Source organism: Acanthaster planci, linkage group LG17 (genome assembly GCF_054643075.1).
Source record: "Acanthaster planci isolate LZ-2023a linkage group LG17, COTS_SCS, whole genome shotgun sequence".
In the NCBI taxonomy this organism is placed as follows: Eukaryota; Metazoa; Echinodermata; class Asteroidea; order Valvatida; family Acanthasteridae; genus Acanthaster; species Acanthaster planci.
The window spans coordinates 4,155,050-4,177,209 of record NC_141793.1 but is presented as its reverse complement, the minus strand read 5'-3'; the positions used below and the strand labels follow the sequence as shown (position 1 = coordinate 4,177,209).

The 22,160-nt window shown below is 43.3% G+C and overlaps 1 protein-coding gene across 4 annotated transcripts in view; it reads right to left on the bottom strand.

Annotated features, from left to right (window-relative positions):
- The window catches only part of itga6 (integrin subunit alpha 6), a 43,253-nt gene that overhangs the window by 20,349 nt on the left and 744 nt on the right, over nt 1-22,160 (bottom strand). For 3 of the 4 annotated variants that reach the window (XM_087148169.1, XM_087148167.1, XM_087148170.1), the window contains exons 3-15: nt 15,537-15,661; nt 14,648-14,727; nt 14,232-14,420; nt 12,737-12,908; nt 9,544-9,739; nt 8,391-8,484; nt 7,507-7,612; nt 6,196-6,448; nt 4,755-4,856; nt 3,930-3,991; nt 3,033-3,202; nt 2,078-2,233; nt 920-946 (exon numbers count right to left, since the gene is read on the bottom strand). In XM_087148169.1, coding sequence (XP_087004295.1) covers nt 920-946; nt 2,078-2,233; nt 3,033-3,202; nt 3,930-3,991; nt 4,755-4,856; nt 6,196-6,448; nt 7,507-7,612; nt 8,391-8,484; nt 9,544-9,739; nt 12,737-12,908; nt 14,232-14,420; nt 14,648-14,727; nt 15,537-15,661 — 1,732 coding nt within the window. The remainder of the gene's footprint in view (nt 1-919; nt 947-2,077; nt 2,234-3,032; nt 3,203-3,929; nt 3,992-4,754; nt 4,857-6,195; nt 6,449-7,506; nt 7,613-8,390; nt 8,485-9,543; nt 9,740-12,736; nt 12,909-14,231; nt 14,421-14,647; nt 14,728-15,536; nt 15,662-22,160) is intronic. The other variant, XM_087148168.1, reaches the window with a different exon arrangement.

The following is a 22,160-nucleotide window of genomic DNA, read 5'->3' as shown; positions in this document are numbered from 1 at the left end:
CCCATGCAATTTTGGTTAAATCTGAAATCTGCCTCCCCTAGAACTGTGAGAATGCACAAAAGTACCCAGCTCTTTTCGGGTTAGGAGTTTAGTCTACCAACCAGTGAACAAGTCCCAATATATCCGGGTAAATATCAATGGTGTCCAAATTACTTGGCTACAGCTGGATATAACACACAAGACTGTAAAAGCCACTAGCTTGTGGCTCTGTGCATTTCCCATAGACGCCTGTGTTATTTCAAGCCATAGGGTTATAATTTGTGCGCGGCTTTTATAACATGACAGAGTTCCCATGATCATGGAAAATACCGAACAATCCTGGGAAAAAAGTTTCCCTGAAAAGTTACGGAAAATTGGCAAAAAAAAAAAAAGCTATCTTGAAATTGTGCCATGTATGGGAGGGAAAGGGGTCATGGGAAAGTAATGGAATTTGGTGATTACATTTTTGTGGGAACCCTGCATTATCACATCATGGGCTGCGTTCGCGTCTGTCACTCTCGATACTTGGGAAGGGGGACAGAAAGGGCCTGTTTGTTTCAGGCTGATCTACATCTCGATCAGCGATCTTAACGCTGGTTCGCACCAGCCACTTTGCGGGTTTTGGTGTCTAAACCAACAACGGATCACTGATCATGATCCAGATCCATGTAAAAACAAACACGGCCAAAGTATTGTGTGTGCATTACTCTCAGATCCCATCATGAGCATGGAAATTGTTAACTTTTCTGCCATCTCAAGATAACCATGCATACTTGCGTATTACCCTGGCCTGCCCGTGAGTATGCTCTCGCTCACTTGCGAGGCACACTCCTGCCTTTTGAGCATTCAGGAGTACATTTTTGTTAACATGAGTGACACACGTGAACGCAGCCGAGGATGGCATTAATCAGCATTTGTGATGGAAGCCTTGTGCAGTCACCTGGAATATTCGGCTTGAAGATCTTGACTTCTTGGACAGGGCAAAAAAAAGCACAGTGCAGCAAATTGTTAGCACTGTGACACAGTGCTCAAAACATTAAAAAGAAAAATTAGACCAACTACAACAGAAGAGAAAAGAAAGCAGAAAACCCATCCTGAAGCAAAAAAAAAGAAAAAGAAAAAAGCAACGATAAAACTTGTACAACTCAAAGCTCAATCGCAACAAATACTCCACCAAAATGGTGCTGTTAATCCAAAAAAAATGTGAAGCAAAACAAAGCGGCCATGCTGACGTAACACCTGAGATTCTGCCTACTGATTGGCTGAGAGTGGGTCACATGGTATCACAGTGGCAGCATCATGCTGAAGAAAGCAGCGTAAGCAAAGCAGCCAACGTGCCGTGCCATTAAAGCAAACCAGAGTTCTGCAGTTATGGGCGCGAGTTGGCCAGAAACATCTTCATCATGTCTGGGAGTCTGGGCAATGTACTTGTGACTCTTCATTAAACAGAGGCATTTTTCAGGCATCTTTCCGATTTAAAAAGTGAGACGCCTCGGAAACCAAGACAAATCTGTGAATGAGGTATACAGAACTAACACTTCTGGCTCTCACTCAAGGCATACGCCTGCAGTACAACATGCCTTCCGCTGCGGTCTGCTGTGAGCTATGTGAGCACCATGTCACTCCAAGTAGTGAACATTTGTACAAAAGCACATGCACCTGCTGTACTTCAGTCCTAAAAGCCACATAGTAATAAAATTAAGTTTCAAGAGATGCAGAGGGAATCAAACACTAAAAAAGAAGGTTGCAGTAAAAGTTGTAAGTAAAAATAAAAACTGGAGAGCATTTTGTAACAAAATTTCTTTTCTGTCAACAATGGAAGTTGACTCTGGAAAAGAACTGACAACATTCAAAACCCAGAAGTAGCACAACCGAAGTCCAAACGGGTGGCTGGGTCTGGGTGGGGGGTGGGAGTTTGAGAACAAGGGGGAAAGGCAGGGTGGGGAATCCTCTAATGGATTCTGTCAAATCTGCAGCACTGTGACAAAGCGTTGCACATGAAGCGGGGCTCAGATCTGCTTTATAATTCAAAGCCAGTTTGGACCGTTAATGTCCGCATGTGTCAGCTTGCTGAATGTCTTCTTGTTCTGGACATTACCTGCGCTACGTACGACGGGTCGTAGAGGCTATTCAGGATGGGCAGCTCATTGATGTCTGGAAGGGGCTCCCCTGGCAAGGGGGGGTCGACGTTGACCTCCCTCAGCCAGTAGGTCAGCTTGAACGGTATCTTCCGGAAGATGTCCTTGAATCCCGGCTACAGGAATAAAAACAGCAGGTGACTTTTGGGTAAACAATGGGTAAACAATTCGTTTACAGACGCAGGATGGATAACTGCCACACCATGAAACACCGTTGTTTGTGTAGAAAGTCTATGAATTGTACACGTTGCTTAGCGTTGCACCAGAAATACATTGCTTTGTGGTCCAACCGAAGAATGGTGACAAACATCTCAAGAGAGCTTTTGCAGCACTGTGAAGGGGCCACCCAGTCACCTGTTGAAGCTGGACCTCTTTAAAGAGGGCAAAGAAAGGTGGATAAACAACTCACTCAAGTACACCTGACAGAAACTCATTTGTTTGCCATTTTGCACTCCAACGTACATGTACTCAGGATGACTTTTTTTCTGGAAGTCTAATCATTTAACAGGCAATGGTCGGGCATTTTCTGTTGTTATAAAACGTGTGTTGCAAAATTGTGTCAGAAGGCTCAGGACGACTCATCTTCCTGATGGCTGTGCTTCTGGAAAAACACACGCAAGCAAAAAATTGGAACAAAATTTATATAACAGTGCAGGTAACTATGGCAAAGGATATTTAAATGAACTTTACTTCCATGTTGGGCAAACTGCGTAAAAGCGTTGAGGAAATTGCAACAAGCTACAGAAATTTGTTTACAATTACTTATTTCATAATTAATTACATTAGACAAAAAAATCAGGGTCGTATACCATTAAATATAACATGTCCGAAATAAGATTTGATCAAAGACTGTGCATAAAATGCCACCCGGAAAACTGCAAATCCTTCCTTGAATCCTTGACAGCTCAAACTCACCCTGAGATAGGCAATGTATTCGGTTGAGCGCTTGGGTATCTCTTCGCTCTGTGGCCGGAGATCTAAGGACAGGTCCCGAATGGCGTAGGAGTCAGTGGCCTCAAAGATGATTCGGGACGTCAGACCTAATGCGCGACGCTCTTCCTCGGCCTCAATGGAATACATGACCTCTGTGGGAAAACGGAAACGAACAAAGAAACCCAAATGTGGTAAGTGGGGAAAACATTTGACTAAGCGAATGCAGCTTACCGGCTAACGAGTCATGCATTTAATGCTTTCTGTGACTGTTCTCCGTATATTTTTGCTCAGCACACAAATTTTCCAAGCAGTATTTTCCGCTCGGCCACTGTGCAAAACTAGGCCCAGAACAGTTAAGGGAACAAATACGCTTAGCAAAGATGGGTTACCGACCAAGGCACCGAGCAAAGTATACAACTGCAGACCAGTCCGCTGCTCAGTTTTAGCTCCGCGTGAAAATTCACCCAGCAAGATTCTTTGCTTAGGCGCCTCATGAAACTGGACACAGTTGTGAATGCCGACAGCTGGAACCAGATGGGAAAAAATTCTCCAGACCTTGGTATCCAGTTTAAGAAATCCAGATGACCTCTTTGAAAGAACAAGGAGCCGAGTTGAGCTAGAGGACCCTGTCTTGGGGGGAATGGAATTCCTTAAATTGAAGCAGGAATATGACAATAAAATAACAGCTGCGCCCCTGAGCTGCTGAGCGCAAACTTAGAAAAGGTCAGCCAACTGCAGGGTACCAGCCAACTTTCCATTCGGTGTACACTGCTCTCCGACTTGTTCCCAGCTGTGGTTTTTTTTTTGTACTTTTTTTTAGAACAAGCTTCCTATTGAGCTGCTTACAAAAGCTGCACCCAGGGATAGATGAGCACTTACCAATTGGGGCATCAAAGTTATCTGCGTTGCATATGTACTTCATGCGAACTTGCACATAGAAGCTGAAATTTGATGAGAAAAATTAGACTTACGTGAGATTTATGACACAATTTTGGCACGCCGATTGGAGCACTGTAGATGTTACATCTTCAAAAACATGTGAGCCAGACCAAGACCAGAAAGAATCTTGCACAATGGACTTAATGCCAGTTTCATCTGGACACAGAACCGATCAATTTATCAAGACGCTCTGGTGGGACATAGAAAACACATGTAGGATTGATATTCAGATCACCCTCGTTTTATACATACAATCTGTTACATCAACAAAACACCTGTTTTCACTGGACGTGAAACGAAGGTGGAAATTTTTCTGTTCTTGGAAGATATTTTCATCAACATGTGTTTATTTTGCTGTCAGATGAGGTACGCCTTGTCAAAAGAGCATACAGCCATCAAAATGAATCCTTCAAAATCATCCACAAACAATGTTCCTAAGAAATGTTGGCCACTATTATTGTCCAAACAAGATGTTCAAGATGAAAACCAAGAATAAAGGAGAGCCTACATGTACTCTGACAAAATGAAGAAAAGTGTGATGTTGTACACAAAGCTACGGAGACACTCCCGGTCTGCCTTGATCAGCGCATGAATATGCAAACTGTCATTTGCATAAATTCCAAAATGCTACAAGTTCTCTCTTGCACTATTATAAGGGAGGCAGAAAGCCACTCTAACAGGTGCATGGAAATAAAGCTGAGCTTCATGTATTCAAGTCTTACAAATCCTCCGGCATGGTTCTCGAAAGTCTAATGAATTCCTCACCGATACGTGGGCTTGCCCTTGTACTCGGCATTTGTTGCGTTAGCATCTATCTCCGACGTCTGCAGGAGAAGTTCTGCTGTGACATTGATGATGGGCCTGGCCCTACAAAAAACACATGCACACAAACCAACAAGCTCAATGTCTGAGGGGAAGAGCCTGGGTCGTTAGTGCACAGATTCCTGCAAGTTAATTCGGTGAACTTTGTCTGTCTGTGCGTGTATTTTCTATGGTCACAAGTTTAATTTGAGGTTGTTTAGCTTGTACTTGAGCGAGCTTGTTGCCACAAAGTTTCCTGCCACGGCACGAGGTTTATTGCCCGCCCATCTGGATGTATCATGGATGCTTACAATGCAATACACACACATTCATGGCTAGTTTGCCGACGTGATTAACTGACTAGTGTTGTGCAAAGTGGTGTAAATTGTCCATGATTCTTAAGAATTGTTGCCTGTAGAAATTTTTACAAAGATGAAGGCAAGTTTTTATCACTTTTTGTGGCAATTTTGGGTAGCTTTCGTCCCCATTCATGCCATCCAATCAGCATAAAAACATTGACCCAGAACTTTTTTTTTTTGCCTAAGTGTGATTGCTATGTTTTCCCACCTAAGGGACATCAGGGTTCCAACAGACATCTGAAAACCAAAGTCCAACACTTCTTCATGACTAAAATGTGGCATTTTCAATGACACCTACAGCCATTTGGCAGTGAAGAGTTGTATGGCGATAAAACTGAAAACTTCCACAGCAACTACATGAACTACAGACTGACAAGGATATTCATGTATATGCAGCCTGTAAATCTTTCATTATCGTGTTATCACGTCAAAAGCAGTTTAGCAAAACTTCCTCAGGCATAATCTTGATTTCCATGACTTTTCCATGACTTTTGTCTCTCTAGCAGGCTTCAAGGACATCAAATTTCTCCCACTTTTCCTTGAATTTTCCATGACTTTCCAGGACAAGATTTTCCCCCCAGGATTTTCCATGACGGTGGAAATCCTGGATGCTATGTGTTTTGTAAAGCATGGTTTGCCCTGCACAAGCTAAAAATTGTTCTTCAGGCTCAGCCATCTCTTCTTGACTTGATTTGCTAATTTGCCGTATAATATACAGATATTGACTGCTTTGAGTAGCACAGTTAAACTAGCCTCCTGAAGTGATCCATGGAAACATCTATTTACCCGAGGCCATCTCTTCTTGACTTGATTTGCTAATTTGCCAAATAACATACAAATATTGACTGCTTTGAGTAACACAGTAAAACTACCCTCCCGAAGTGATCCATGGAAACATCTATTTACCCGAGGCCATCTCTTCTTGACTTGATTGGGAAATAAATACTACTTATGACTACTTCTTACTTCCACTTTTGCCTGCCAGATTTGTCTTTCTGGGCTGCATGCCAAAACAAGGCTTCGCCAAATGCCACATCAGGACCTACCTGAGAGTGACGATGGTATTAGCTTCAAAGGCCCCGATGCTCAGCTCTGGATACTGGTTCCCGTCCAAGTCTATACCCCCCGACACCGAGTAACCAAACGCACTGCGATTTTCCCTGGAGGTCTGCAGGTCATAAGGCAGGTCAGAGGGCATGATCTTCTGGGACGCGGGCTGCATTACACCGTCGGGGCCACCCAGGTAGATGTAGACAGCGCCCTCGCCGTTGTTCTCGTAGGGAGCACCAATGGCGATATCTGCAGTGGAGGAAGGCAAATTTTGCATTGGCCTCAGTCGGGTTACAACCCACTCGATGCTACCAAGCGGGGCTGAAATAGAGTCCCTTATAAATCAATAGCAAGTCAATAACAGGTCAATAGCAAGTCAATAGCAAGTCAACAGCCAGTCAACAGGAGTTCAATAGTAAGTCAATAGCAAGTCAATAGCAAGTCAACAGCAAGTCAACAGCAGGTCAATAGTAAGTCAATAGTAAGTCAATAGTAAGTCAATAGTAAGTCAACAGCAAGTCAACAGCAGGTCAATAGCAAGTCAACAGCAAGTCAACAGCAGGTCAATAGTCAGTCAATAGTAAGTCAATAGTAAGTCAATAGTAAGTCAATAGTAAGTCAATAGTAAGTCAATAGCAAGTCAATAGCAAGTCAACAGCAAGTCAAATCACAAGTTGGCTCACTGTCAAATCCCATGTCTGGTTCCAAGTAACAAGGGGATGGACAGTGACAAAGGAATACATCTGCTAAACTTCATTTGAATAGCTTAAAAGTTTGGATGACTTGTGGTGGGCGAGTGTTACAACTGTGAGGAAAAGGCTAAAGCAATACGGTCAAGCATTACTTTCTTGCCGAACAAGAAACTTGAATCCATCATTTGAAGTGAGAATTTCAAGAGTCTGAGAATGTAAGCCCACTGACACAAGTGACTTATTAAGTTATCACTCAAGTGAGCAGGACTCCAGTCCAATATTTCCAAGACTATCACGTTCTAAAAGCAGTCTGAAATCCATACTTAAATATCTACAGCACCCCGAGTTCAAGTTACCTCCAGATTGGAACTGATCTTGTCTTGAAATATACTTTCAAAATATCGTCAAGTATTTGATCCATTTAATCTTGTCTCCTGTTAAGGCAAAGTACGAATTTACCCTGAAATGCCAAAATGTCTGGGACTGTTCAGATGTGGTCCTAAAGGGTCTTCCACGGTTTCAATTATGTCTTCCCTTGTCAACATGTAACCATGCATCGACAACCAGCAAAGATTCAGACCTAGATCTCAACACAAGATTCTACCGCTGCCTTACCCTCAAAGCCGTCGAGATTGAGGTCTCCCAGATTTGTGATGGCGATACCAAACATGGAATCCTTTGGCCCCGTCAGACGAATGGGCTCGACATCTCCAAAAGAACCCTGCAAGAAGACAGACGGATAGACATCAAGCTATGAAAAGCATACAGAGTCTACGCTTGGATTTGATGGGAAGAGCTCCATATACGGACGCCAGTAATTATTCCTTACAGTGACCTACAAGCCATTGAAAAGCAAAAACATGTCCAGAAAAGTTCAATTTAGGAGGAAAATACCAAGTCGTTGACGTAGAAAACACTTCAAATTTTTTCAGACCAGTGTCATAGGGTTTGTGCACGGGGTGTCAAGTGGCATCCATACATGGAACTCTTACCGATTTGTTAAATACAGCACTACATCTAGCTACTTGTGGCACCTAAATGTCCTGCCATGAGGCACTTCCATTGGAGGTGTAGCACACAATCTTTACAGTCTTTGGCTGTGACAGCAACTCAGGGTTGGAATCCAGTTGATCACGGGTCAGTTTTACAGGGTGCTTATAAATAGTCAATTTGTTTCCAGATAATTCACGAGGCTCAAGTGTGAGGTCATTACGTGCAATCCCATGGGTAAAAGACAGCTCCCGACACAGTGTACGCAATAAATGTGTTACGTTGCTCGTGAGCATCACAGCTCAACAGGTTAACTTCATGTTGGTAGTAATACAAGTCTTTGATAATTTACCCTAACAAATGAATACGTCCAAATCTTTGCTTCCTACATGTTCATCAATGATTCAGAACCCACAGTCACATTTTTCCTGTTACAAAGTCTATAAACCTTTAACTCAGTCATCTATGAAATGACGTGAGTTACAACCAACAGATGCATCAGTACTCACGTTGTGATGTTTGTTAAGGTATATATACACGCGGCCCCCAGCCTCCGTAGTTCTGTCATAGTAGATGGGCGCACCAACAAGCAGATCATCAAAGCTAAATCAAAGATGATACCAACAAGGTCAGCGACAAGGATTACGAAAAAAATCAAAGTTGGCCTGAGCCACTGTGGCCCACAAGACTGGTGTTTATCTGTGGCATCAAATGACCGATCACCATCATTATTATTATGAATCATTTATGGTAATTAAATCAAGGATTTCTCAAAAGTGCCCTGGGCACTGTAGATTGCTAGCCTGAAGAAACCAGTAGAGAGGAGACAATGAGAAGCAGTAAAAGTTTAGAGGTGGGAGGAAACCCAAGAGGAACGTTGTGGGTAAAACCCTCGGAATCAGGTTGGGACTGAAAACCCAATCCACATGAGGACCAAACCGGGATTTGAACCCAGACCGTAGAGGTGGAAGGCGAGGGAAGAACCACTACGCCAACCTGACTGCCAAAGATTAAACCCAAGCTAACGCCGTGGCATTTTGCTCAACCTTGCCTTTGCCTTGTCTCCAACTCCAGGCTTCTGGTTTCAGGAAAGTATGAAACGGGCATGCAACTTGGACTTTGACAAACAACGAGGAAATCCAATCTTTACAAGACTTTGTGCAGTGTTTTTCAATTTTCAATGGCATGAGTGTGACATGGAAAATGAGGAAATCAGCTGACCTGAGGGAAAAGTTGCATGCCTGATTAAACCATATTCCAATGATGTCAAGCAAATCACCCCCAATAAAAACTTCCTCCCACCCTGGTCCCAAAATTTAACGCATGCATGTTAATTAGGGGTCTTTCGGTGCAATGCAGGCTGTGAAAATTTACGTTTAGCTTTTGTACAGTGTCTGACTACTAATTATGCACTTCTCATATAAATCTTGATAATGAAGGGTAACTTGAGTAATGAGGGGTAAAATCTTCTTTGTCTGATTGGCTCCTAAAATGACAGCATTACGTTACGCCACAATTTATTGTGCATGTCACCAACTGAGGGTAGCACGTGTCATAGTTTGTTGAGTAACTTATGCAATCACATGTAGCGCAAGTGAAATTACCCCAATGCGTTAAGTTTCAAGAAATGTGCAGTTTTTAGCAGGCCAGCGAGTGACCTACCCGTCTCCGTCCAGGTCAGCTGAACAGACTTCGTAGCCGAAGGACTCGGTCTGCTGCTCTCCCTCAATGATGGACTGCATCATCAGGTCGGTGCCGGCCTTGGCTAGCATGACCACGGCGCCGATCGCCCTGTACCGTGGGGCGCCGGACGCCACCAGGAAGTGGGGGCCAAACTTGCCCGAAGTCACTGAGAAACCTGAGTGAAGAGACATTAAAGAACATAAGAGTACTGGTACCCTAGATGAATAAAAACCGCGATAAAACGAGAGGCTGACTGGCACCAAAAGAAACTCAAATCAAGAGATCAGGAAATGAAGCTTTTTACGAGAAAGGAAAACTGTGTTCAATAAATGTACTTCTAGAAAACATCCACGGCTGACATTTTTTTAACCAGTTCCTTTGTATCTGTCATTACAGAGCTATGTTTCAACATTATACAGTAAACAGTAGCACGAGTTCAGCAGACCTACAGGTGTCCTTGAGTGGTCAACTGGGCACAAACAACAAACCCACAGCCAGAGGCACCAGGGCAAACAAACTGATTGCTGGGCCATCCTGTGTCAAATTAAACACTTTTGGGAGTTAATCTCACAGACTGTCTTGAAATGTGGTGAAACTGTTCTGTCATTTAAGAAAACTAGAACGGCAAAGCTGCCATGGCTCACTGCTTGTTATGAATTTGAGATGGATAGGATGGATATCCACTAAGAGACATCCAAGTTATACAAATATGGTTACTAAATTAAACAAGAAAATACTAACCAATCTTCATCCAAATTTTTTACAAGATTGTCGACCTACGATTACAATACAGATGTACAAAATATTTCATCCACCTTAGCAATAAAATTCACTGTACTCTAGTAGAAAAATCCTAGTTAGTGCTGTGTGCAGACTGTGTGTTGAAAGGCACCTGTCCTTTAAAAGTAAATCAACAAAGACCACCAAAAATTGAGATACATCAACAAAGGCTTCACAGTTCTTTACAGGAGAGAGGAATGCCTAAAGAATGTGGGTCCAGTACAGTCAGACCAGACCAGACCTCGATGATTATATAAGCAGTGCATTTGTGAGTTTGATAGATGGTGCATAATTAAAATAAAGTACAGTTCTGCACTTTGTATCCAACCCCATCATCCCATCTCTACAAATCTACCCCCATCATCTCATATCCCATCATCTCATATCTACCATGTCTACTTTGATTCCACCCCTTATCCCATCTATCTCCAATCCCACATCCACCTTATCTTTCCATCCATATCCTACTCCACCCCTCCATCATCCCATCCATCTCCTACTTGCCCCCTCCCCATCATCCTATCCATTTCCCACTCCACCCCCTCCCTATCATCCTATCCATTTCCTATTCCGCCCCCTCCCCATCGTCGTACCCATCTGCTACTCTGCTCCCTCCCCATCATCCTATCCATCTCCTACTCCGCCCCCTCCCCATCATCCTATCCATCTCCTACTCCGCCCCCTCCCCATCGTCGTACCCATCTGCTACTCTGCTCCCTCCCCATCATCCTATCCATCTCCTACTCCGCCCCCTCCCCATCGTCGTACCCATCTGCTACTCTGCTCCCTCCCCATCATCCTATCCATCTCCTACTCCGCCCCCTCCCCATCGTCGTACCCATCTGCTACTCTGCTCCCTCCCCATCATCCTATCCATCTCCTACTCCGCCCCCTCCCCATAGTCGTACCCATCTGCTACTCTGCCCCCTCCCCATCATCCTATCCATTTCCTACTCTTCCCCCTCCCCATCATCCTATCCATCTCCTACTCTGCCCCCTCCCCATCATCCTATCCATCTCCTACTCTGCCCCCTCCCCATCATCCTACCCATCTCTTACTCCACCCCCTTCCTATCATCCTATCCATCGCCTACTCTGCCCCTTCCCCATCATCCTATCCATCTCCTTCTCTTCCCCCTCCCCATCATCGTACCCATCTCCTACTCCGCCCCCTCCCCATCATCCTATCCATTTCCTACTCTGCCCCTTCCCCATCATCCTATCCATTTCCTACTCTGCCCCCTCCCCATCATCCTATCCATCTCCTACTCTGCCCCCTCCCCATCATCCTATCCATCTCCTACTCTGCCCCCTCCCCCTCATCCTATCCATCTCGTACTTTGCCCCCTCCCCATCATCCTATCCATCTCTTACTCTGCCCCCCTCCCCATCATCCTATCCATCTCTTACTCCACCCCTGCCCATCATTCCCTTCACTTCTTACTTTCTGGCTGTCCCATCATCCCTTTTATCCAGCCCAACCATTACGCCAACCTTTTCCAGCATTTCATCCACTTTCTACATACATGTACCTTGTCCCCATGATCCTCCTCCAACAGGTACCCCTCCCCCAACAAACATCCCAATCTGTCACTTGGAGTTCCCCCATCCCTTACATTTTTCCCACATACTGTGCATGTGCATTTGTATGTGTCTAAACACTGTCTATGCATATGCAAGTACATTACAGGAGTGCTCAGTACATATGTATGCACTATACAGGGTTAGTACACAATACAACTCAAAACTTTAACATTCAACTTTAATAATTTTTTCATTAAATTCATAAGTTTCTAAGCATTCATGCCATATGAGACTATTTAAATACTGATAGAATTCCAAGAGGAAGCAAACAAGCACTCAATGGCACATTTTAACACCTATGGACTTGCAAGGAAAACCTTTAACATTTCAGGACGGCCAGCCGGCTGGCCCGCCGGACAGAAGACGGAAATCGGTATTACATAGGCTGGTACTTGCTTCGCAGCTTGCCAAAAAACCACATCTGAAACCAAAATGTTAGTGCTTTGCACTGTGCAGTTTGTGAGTTATACGTCATTGAACTTTGGATCTTTTATTTCACTATCACTTTGGATGCCTGTATCTTTGGATAGGAAAGTAAGATAGAGATGATTTTCTCCTCAAAGGTCATGGGCTAAGAAACCATGTGATATTATGTGACAAACATGAAATTTTCCTCAAGAGGTCAAGCAAACTGAACTCTGACCTTGACCCCTTGTGGGCTGCAAAAATTATATTTTTGGGGGGAAAGTTTGGCCACAGAAAATGACTTCTCAAGGTGTTTGGGTGGGGGACAAGTTTTAAAGGAAAGCAGTCAAGTCGAAATTTATGCAACTTGTCCCATGACTTGACTTTCGAGACGGTTCCTCACCCAGATAGCTGTTGAGACCCACGCCGGTCGACTCGTCCACCAGTAGAGATCGACTCCGCTCAAAGAAGTCGCCCTCTGCGCCGATGACATTGACCGAGAAGACGCCCCCTCTCCAGTCCCCGGCTCCGGGCAGTCCCGCGATGTATTCTCCTCCAAAGCCATCCTCGTCTTCCTGCTCACGCAGATGCAGAAGGGAGGAAGGGGTACGTGTATTTGGCATCAACAATTTGAGTTTCACCGACAATTTGGAAACACCTTCAAATTTTGCCAGCTGGAAACACAGAATTAGCATTTCTTCTCCAGATGGGGAGATCTTGGAAACAGCAGGGGAACCCAACTTTCGGGTACCCTTATAAATCTAAAGAATGGGGGAAGGGGGGAGGATCAGAATCTGCACCCTCCTCCCCACATTTTCTCTGCTTTCACTGCCATGCATTGTTTTGTCACCATGGCAAGCCGTCATCTGGTGGAGTTCAAGCAATGTCTTACAATCATTTTAGCACCAATTTTATGAAAATCAGACATAGCATTTTTGCAAAATACCCATTCTTCCGAGGCAGGTCGTCCAAAAATGTTAACTTTTCCCCATTGACGGGCTCAATGTAAGTGGGCTGATGTGCCTGAGACAGTGAACCACAAATGGCCCTGACAGCAAAACCCAATGTCGGACTGAATCAAAACTTCACAGATGCACAAGTATTCACCAGACACTTCTTAACATGCATGCCAGTCTCAAACAAAAGAAAATCAGGCATGGAAAAGCCAAGATCTGGAGGGAATGGAGAGAGAAACTGAACATCTGCCTTGAGACTGTCCAAACAGCCTGCCAGTTCTTTCGGGATTAACCACTTCGGGCCGGGGCATTTTTCAATGTTGAGGATGCTGGGCCGGCATGACTCTCATTTTTTCCGTTTTCAAAATCCTTCAACAATTCATCATTCCATTTAACAGTCGTTTATAGCCGCACGGAGTAATCTTCAGGCACTACTCTAAGTTGACAGGTGACCTTCATTGACGCCCGAATATTTCAGCCAGGCCTGCAGCCTTGTAAACAGAGCCCAGATTGTGCGGTGTTATACAACTGTCTTTTGTTCACAAACCTGGCTCAGTGCACTGCTGACCTCTTTTCAATAGGGGCCAGATTAGCATGCAGCCGTGCTGTGTGGCTCATCGCTGCGGTGGTGGAGAGCGTTTGTCCCCGGTGGTAATCCGCTTGCTCTAAATACCCCAAGCCCTGGTATACGGTTTCAAAATAACGCTGGATTATCACCACTTTTGAGAGTGAAAAATGCCGGTCATGCCCAGCAGCCTGGTCTTTTGTTCGGAGTACGGTCTTTTGTTACAGGGCCCTGTTTCCTTTGTCCGAGTTCGAGACCCCAGCTACACATATAAACCATACGGCTCCGATTTCGGAGTCCCCGGCTGGTAGTGGTTAAAAACTTAAACCCCTCATATCATGTACATGTCTTCAATGTCTGCCAAAACCTGTTTTTACCTCTGTGATATAGAGTCCTGTTCCCGCCTGACAGTAGCCGTATTTGCTCTTGCCGAGTCCAAGGCTGAGGCACACTACCCAGGGAACGGAGCGGTAGGAGTCGGGAGTCAGGTCAGCGTCTCTTAAAAGGCACCTCCCCAGTCCACTAATCTCTTCTGAGGACACTGCTTTGTAGCGATGGGCACAAGCCTGCAGCAATACCAACGAAATAACTCATACTCGGCCTGTACTCAACTACTTATGTACTCATACTCAGCCTAAACTTAGACACTGAAAAACTCACTCAGATATCTGGTAAAGGAGTCAATGACAAAGTACCTGGACTTGACCCATAGGCCTACTTCGCATTCAATGAACTCGTAAAAAATGTGGAACTCAGATTTTGATACTCGACTACAACACTGGCTGAAACTCACCGCTACTTTTCCACCAGGCCCCTGGCTCTTGACCGTTACGCCGAGCCACTCATCTGTTTTGTTCTCCCCTGGCTCGTTGCCTGTGGAAACAAAAAATTACACACAGTCTACTCGGATTCCACTTGGAAAAAAGGTCACACTGTAAAACATGCCCACCATTCCACTGGGGTACATTTTGTACATGGCGGGTTTTCAATGTCCTCGTTTTCTGAGAGAGTCCACTCTTGTACACGTACACGTGATAAGACTTTTTTTTACCATTTTAAGGTGCTACCTTATCCGGGCGTATAAGTCTCATGCATTCTCAAACATGACGTGTCTGTGCATTTGGACACCTTAATGCAGAACATGCCCTCAAGGTTGAACATTGCTTGTTTTCCAACACACATCCAAAGGAAACACAAAGGCTAAAGTCCTTAAACCAAAATCCTGTTAATATTTTTACTCCAGTTTATACTTAAGACATTTTAACAATGAGATTATGTTCATGATCTTGGTACCGTACAAATGTCTCGTTTAAAGCTAATACTTGCAATGATTAAATGCTAGTATGTTTCTTCTGACCATTTTTGGCTTGTTTTTCCAAGCCCTGCCATTGGTTGAAGGGGAAATATTACATATACTCGTACATGTAGTTGGAGGGGGCAGTGTACAATACCTGCCACCCGAGGCCAAAGAGGTCACTACAATTAGCCAGATGAGCCAATACACAGAGGACACCCCGCTTGTAACTTGTAAGAGGACTTGTAACCGACTACTGGTTGAACCATACTGTGATACATGTACTGTAGCTTGATTCCGACTGCTCCAGTACAAGACATGCTTATCACTATCCAACGTTAAGCTCTACGCTACACACGTACTTTGATTACTTTGATTTCGGCTTTACCTTCTTGGTCCAACTTCAAGTCTACGCAATCATCTAACAATGTGCTGAGGGGACACTTGAAGACGCCGCCTGTCTTGGGCACGATGGCATCTGGGGCACTGTATGTCGGCGCCCCAACCAGGATCCTATAGAAAATGACAGCAAATATTAATCAGCACACCAGTTACGGGAGGGCAGGGACATCAGGGGAGGGGCAACGATTTTGTCTACGATGAAAGGGTTCACGCGATGAAATATGCTTTGGATCGCCTGATTTAAATGTACAAATACACTACTTGAATGACTGAATTGTTGCGGAGTTGTTGCAGTAAAAACAATATGTGGTGTGGACACTTAAAAATGCTGGTATACGCCATTCCCTTCCCAGCAAAGGTTAAGGAGTACCACTCCACAAAGTGATTTCCCTTGCATGTACTGCTACATGTAGGTGCTACATGTATCTCAATGTTTTGGAAGGGAATCTAACGATTTAACCACCCGGAGGTGTGAAATTACTATTGGACATCTCCCATTTTCCGACCACTTTTTGGTATTTGTCAACCAAAAGCAGATGTGGTTGGACAAAATGTCAAAAAAACAATGTGAAGGTAAAAAACCCTAAAGCTAATTCCTGGTTTTTTTTTACTTGGTGCTTGTACTGATAACATTTAAACCATAAAGGTGTGTCCTCGAGACCTTGACTGATTAAAAAGCAGGTGATGGCAAAATGAAATTGATCACGTTAGTACATGTACGTGGGTAATTCCAGAAATTTGGGGTCCAAAAGGGTGACATTTTTGTGTCCCTGTTCCATCTGACCTTTGCTATTTGACATGGAAATATCACCAGAATTGATTTCAAACTATTACTATTTGGTTGGCAGGTACATGTACTATGCATTAATTCATCACTCTTGGAAATTAGAAAATGTGTTCTAAACTTACAAAATCCTATGTCAAATGTGACAGGGACACACACACAAAAATGGACCCCAACATTGTAATTTCTGGAATTACCCATTTGTATGTTTTCACTGACTACTTTTTGGGCCCAACGCACGAACTGGTCACTAGTGTTAAAGATTTTCATCTACTGCTGTGCTGAGAAAGAGTTTGTAAATTTTGTATGAGCCTGTTCAAAACTGTTTCGCCTGTCCTCTAGACGGGAAGGTGGCTGAATGAGAGAGTTTTACGAGGGTATTTTGTGTGCAGGGCATGAAAGTGACCTCCGACACGAGACATTTTCCAGCCACTTCCAAGGTGGCAGACTGAAGGAAGGTGCACTCCAGCAAAATATCTAAAGAAAATGTCAAGGTCTCAGTACAAAGTCTCCAAAGCAAAAATCCTGTTGTCTGTCCATGTAGTTAAATAATCTGTTTTTTTGTACTGATGGTAATTTACGAGAGTGTTAGTACATGTATGTTCTGATCAAAAGCTGTTAATGGCAAGGTGATATTTAATTGACAGTGAAAATTCATTTGTTACGTTCGACCACTTTTTTTGGGCATATCACACTGCTTGTACAGACATCCAACTGCATACAGTGAACATTGCACTAGTATTTGGTAACTGTCATGAAAGCACAGTACATACGTGTACTGAGTAAATGTTTGGTTCTGAATGCTCAAAACGAAAGTGAAAATCACTAAATTTATACAACACAGAAATGTAAATAAGAGTCGAATTTGTACTTTGTCTTACTCAAAGTAAGTTATAATATAATGGGAATACATGAACTTCCTGTTCAAACAAATCTAGATCCTTACAACATGTCCAAGACAAAATTTAAATCCTCACTGTTATCGAGCAGTACATTTGTGTGCATTTCAGAAATGGTCAGCATTCAGTAAATAAAGAGAAATCAAATGACACACTAAACTTGCATTGACCACACATGTATTTCACCACTGACAGGTAAAGACTTCACACAGGGGTAAACAGGCTGATTTTTTTACAAAATTGTACATGTACCGGTACAACACAAGGCTGGGGCAGTCACAGTTTAAAATAAAGTAGCAACATGCTTAGACACAACAGTCAAGCATGTGTTGTTGCTTCTTTCTTCTTGGAAATCATACAGTGTACCAGGTACATGTATCATTGACATTCTTAAAGGCAGATGTCAGAGCTGCGGTCGGGCAGCCTACGCAGCATCCAGGAGGTCATGACTAATTGAATTCACAGTATGGATACCATCCTCCTTGCACGCCTCTTGCTGCTCACTCCTTGAGCAGCCCAAGTGAGCAGGCCATAATTGGTGTACGATAGTAAGGGGCAATACATCCATGTAAGTCTCCCATTTATAAGCAGATTAAAGGTCTTCTCACAAACAGCCCCCCCCCTCCCCGTGACTCATACATGCACAGTGTACACCTGTACAATGCATTTAGATCCATATGCATACATCCTGTGTGTTTGTACATGTACTGTAGGATGTGTTAGGGGTTATATAAACTGTTATACCAATTGCATGTACCATGTATACTTAAACATTTTTTTTAAACATTTATTCCATGAACTGGATGAAAAAAGACAGAGAGCCCTTTTCCAGTGAAATATTGTAAGCATCCTTTTCCGGACATGCATGTACATTAGTTACAGCAAGCGTTAACACAAGGCTGTCGACCATGTTGACACATTACCCATAAAACTTATCAACCCCCACCCGTACACACTGCAATGAAAAATAATATTTTTTAAAAGGTCCACATGTACACGTGCCTACTTTTGACACAAAGGTGCCATTCACAAATTCTACAGTATCTAGAAAAACTCCAACGACCGGTACACAGGCCCTTTGAATTGAAATGTATCCCCACTTCCACTGCCTCCTTTTTGTCAAAAGAAAACAGGAAGTGCCCATTGTGTGGGGAGCATGGCCCTGTCTGTGGTTGGTTTGACAGCTCAAGGAGTGGTCTATTCATTTTGTTTGGAGCCCAGTGTGCATTACCCGTCATGTCCTTATGTACAGTGTATTGTACACATGTACATGTAATTTTTTCAATGTATAGCAGGGTTTAATTCATGTCATGGTCACATGTACAGGTACACATTGTATACAGTATGTACCGGTAGGTTGCAACCTGACCAGTGTGGGCATATGCAGCAAGGTATGAGACGGAGAGAACCCCCCCTGCTTTGTGTTGGTCATTGTCTCGCAGGAATCTGGGGAATTCCTTTCAGACATCTTGGGGGATGTGTTAAGTAACAATAGTCTGGAATGTGTATAGGGATTGGACATTTTGGGGGGTACCCCTCAGTCTCATTTCTTGCTGGGTATAAGTATGGGTGTTACTTAAAATAAAATCTGGTACATGTACACTGAGTTGTTTAAATTCAAGTGAACATAACACTTTGAACTCCCCATACTAAAGACACGGCTGCTATACCTCGTGATTTGGGGCAAGCTTTTGCTTAGTTACATAAGAGATGAAGGGCACAAAGGAACCAGTCCATTCCAGAGATGGTGGTCACTGTGCAAGAGCTTGCCCTGAATCATGATGTAAAACACCAGTGTCTTTAGTCTGGGGAATTCAAATTGTTATGTTTACCTGCAATCAGATAAGTCAGTGTACCAGATTTATTCAAATTTAACTCGCAAATGACTTATTGTTCATAGAGACATATGATGACTTTGGACAGGCCCATTCAGTAGACTGTTTTGAGCAGCTCCAGACGACAAATTCTAACGAGAAATTTAATTAATGTACATGTGGATGTACAGGTACTGTACTAGTGTACATGTAAATGTACAGCTTAAACATGTGTGCATAAAGAGGAAATGCTGTGATGAAATATTTCCGTAATGAGTACAACAACCTTTGAAGTTACAAGTATTGTAATACAACTGTGAGCAGAAAACTAACCCCCAAAGTGTGTACAATATTCCATGAAAAGTCCTGCTCCCATAGAGCACAGTAATCTGTGCATACCGATACCTTCATACTGTTCACGTGGGATGAGCAGTACTGTGCAACGCCGCATGTGGCACCACCAAATTTGGAGACGGCCCACAGGAGTGCATCACGTCCTGTGCATGTACAGTGGTACACTGTGTGATGACTGAATCTGTGTGGAATCGTGGTGTATGAATCTAATGTATGTGTGATGTAAGGCACATCCACACTCATCGTCGGTCATTTCTGCAAAACAAATCCGTAGCCTGTTATTGTGCGGTACATGTACATGTACAGAAATGCACTGGTTGTGGAAGACATGTTTGGACAGCCAAACGGAAGGCTGGTACTGGTACAGTTGCCCCATTTTTTTACCCCAGGAATGTACCTGAGGCCGTGTCCGAGACGGGCTTCCAGAACTACGGCTAGGTCTATTTGTCTATGCGTCTCCATGCATTTCCAATGGAACAAAGACCTACATGTAGACCTAGCTCTAGACAACAGATTTGGATGCAGCCTGAGTATGGCCATGCACAACAATCGTGTTTCCTTTAACCCAAAAAATATAGGGTGGGCACCGGTGAGACGGAGACAGGTTAGATCTTTTTATTTTGCTCCAAATTTTTAGCCGATGTATTCGGCATGTTAGTCTGGGGGTGCATTTTAAGTGACTGTCAGGATGTACACTCGATATTTCACATGATGATCAGCAGTGAAATAAATTTAGCAAGTGGATAAGTGTGGCTACAAGTCACAAGATCACAACACTTCTTGTTCGGCCAAACAGCTTAAAAACCAAAAGAATTCAAGAAAATTAACGATAATGTCCACACAACAGCTACATGTAGACACTGGGTCGGCATCTGGGTTTTCTACTTTTTTGAGTAATCTTTTTTTTTCAGTAAAATGTTCCTGATTAAGTTGGGTAACTGGAAACACAACCTTTCGCTTTGGTCTTATACACAGCATCGGGTGTAATTTTTATGCCATCATGTGTTTTAGTGCACCGTGATGTGTACATTACTGGAGTCGAGTCCAGTCACTAGTCCCTTCACAAGTCCAGTCACTAGTCCCTTCAAAAGTCCAGTCACAAGTCCCTTCACAAGTCCAGTCACTAGTCCCTTCACAAGTCCAGTCACTAGTCCCTTCAAAAGTCCAGTCACTAGTCCCTTCACAAGTCCAGTCACTAGTCCCTTCACAAGTCCAGTCACTAGTCCCTTCAAAAGTCCAGTCACTAGTCCCTTCACAAGTCCAGTCACTAGTCCCTTCAAAAGTCCAGTCACTAGTCCCTTCACAAGGCCAGTCTCAAGTCCTTTCACAAGGCCAGTCATAAGTAACAGGGTGAACAATGACAAAAGAATTGCTTCTGTCACAGCTTACTTGAATAGCTGGTGAATTGGCTTAAGACAGAATGACTTGTGATGGACTTATCAGCTTATAGGGACTTGTGAGAGATATGTACAGTGTACATGTGTTTAGTCATGTACAGTATATGCACAGTATGCATGTACATGCAGCTGGAATGTGTCCTTTACTTTAGACATGGTACATTGTACACTGAATGCACCAACATTGTAATTCCATTGTCTTCCATTGTAATTTTCCCTGTGATATGGTTGCACACAAATGAATTAAACTTCATACATTCAGGTGTAGTTTGGTAAGATATGAACATCCAAACTGACATTTTTGCTACTTCAGACATGTCAGATGCCGTCCATGAGTTTTTTACTTTCATTTCACGCATACATGTACCTTACGTATTCCACACAGATGCTCAAAATTGTAAAAGTAAAACAGAAGAATAAACATTTCAAACAACTTTAAACCAGCTTTTGCTTTTGACGCTAAAACACAGTAACGGGGGCCAGTCATGTTGGCGGGGATTCCCCTACAGATGGCTATAAATTTCAACATGTGTTTCAACATCTATAAACATTTCTTACGATGTGAACAGGCAGGCAAATGTAGCCCGTTGTCTTACAGGAAAGAGTAAATCACTTTATACTTGTAAGGAGTCGTCATCCTTTTGCATTCAAAAGTGGATGGAACCAATTTACAAGTACCGGTACATGTCAAGTTTTGACATTAAAATGGAAACTGATTTCTAGTCTTCATTCAGTGACACACTGATACACACGCCGAATGGGTTTTGGAGTGCTCAAGGCAAGGTAGAAATGTACAGTAAGTCAGAGAAACATTGCTACATGAAATAAGAAATACTGGCAATGTTTCACTAAAATGCACAAAGACAACAGACTATATTTGTACACTGATACTGCAGCACTACATTTCAATTTATAACCTAAATTCACCTGTCACGCTCAACCTTCACAACCGTACAGTATTACTATAGGCAAGTGCCACACGTCTGAAAAATATGACTGTCGTTCATTTTATACTGCCACTGGTTACCCCAGAACTTGGGGGTCCGTTGTTGGCTGTGCTAGCTAGTACATACATGTAACATACAGTTATGACAGTAGCCACAGGTTTGGACAACTGCTCAGCCTGTCATGATGGTACACATGTAATTTCATGGGTGTTCGGGGATTCTGCAATTATTCCAACATATCAGATGTGGATTTTTCAATACATGACAAATTGTAAACATGATTAATGGTCCTTAGTAAATAAATAGGCCAAGGCCGGAACAACTGCAAATACGTTTAAAAAAATGTGTTCAGTCATGTTAATTGTCCAGATTGTCAGTAGGCCTACCATGACAAAATATATGACATTTGTGGAGA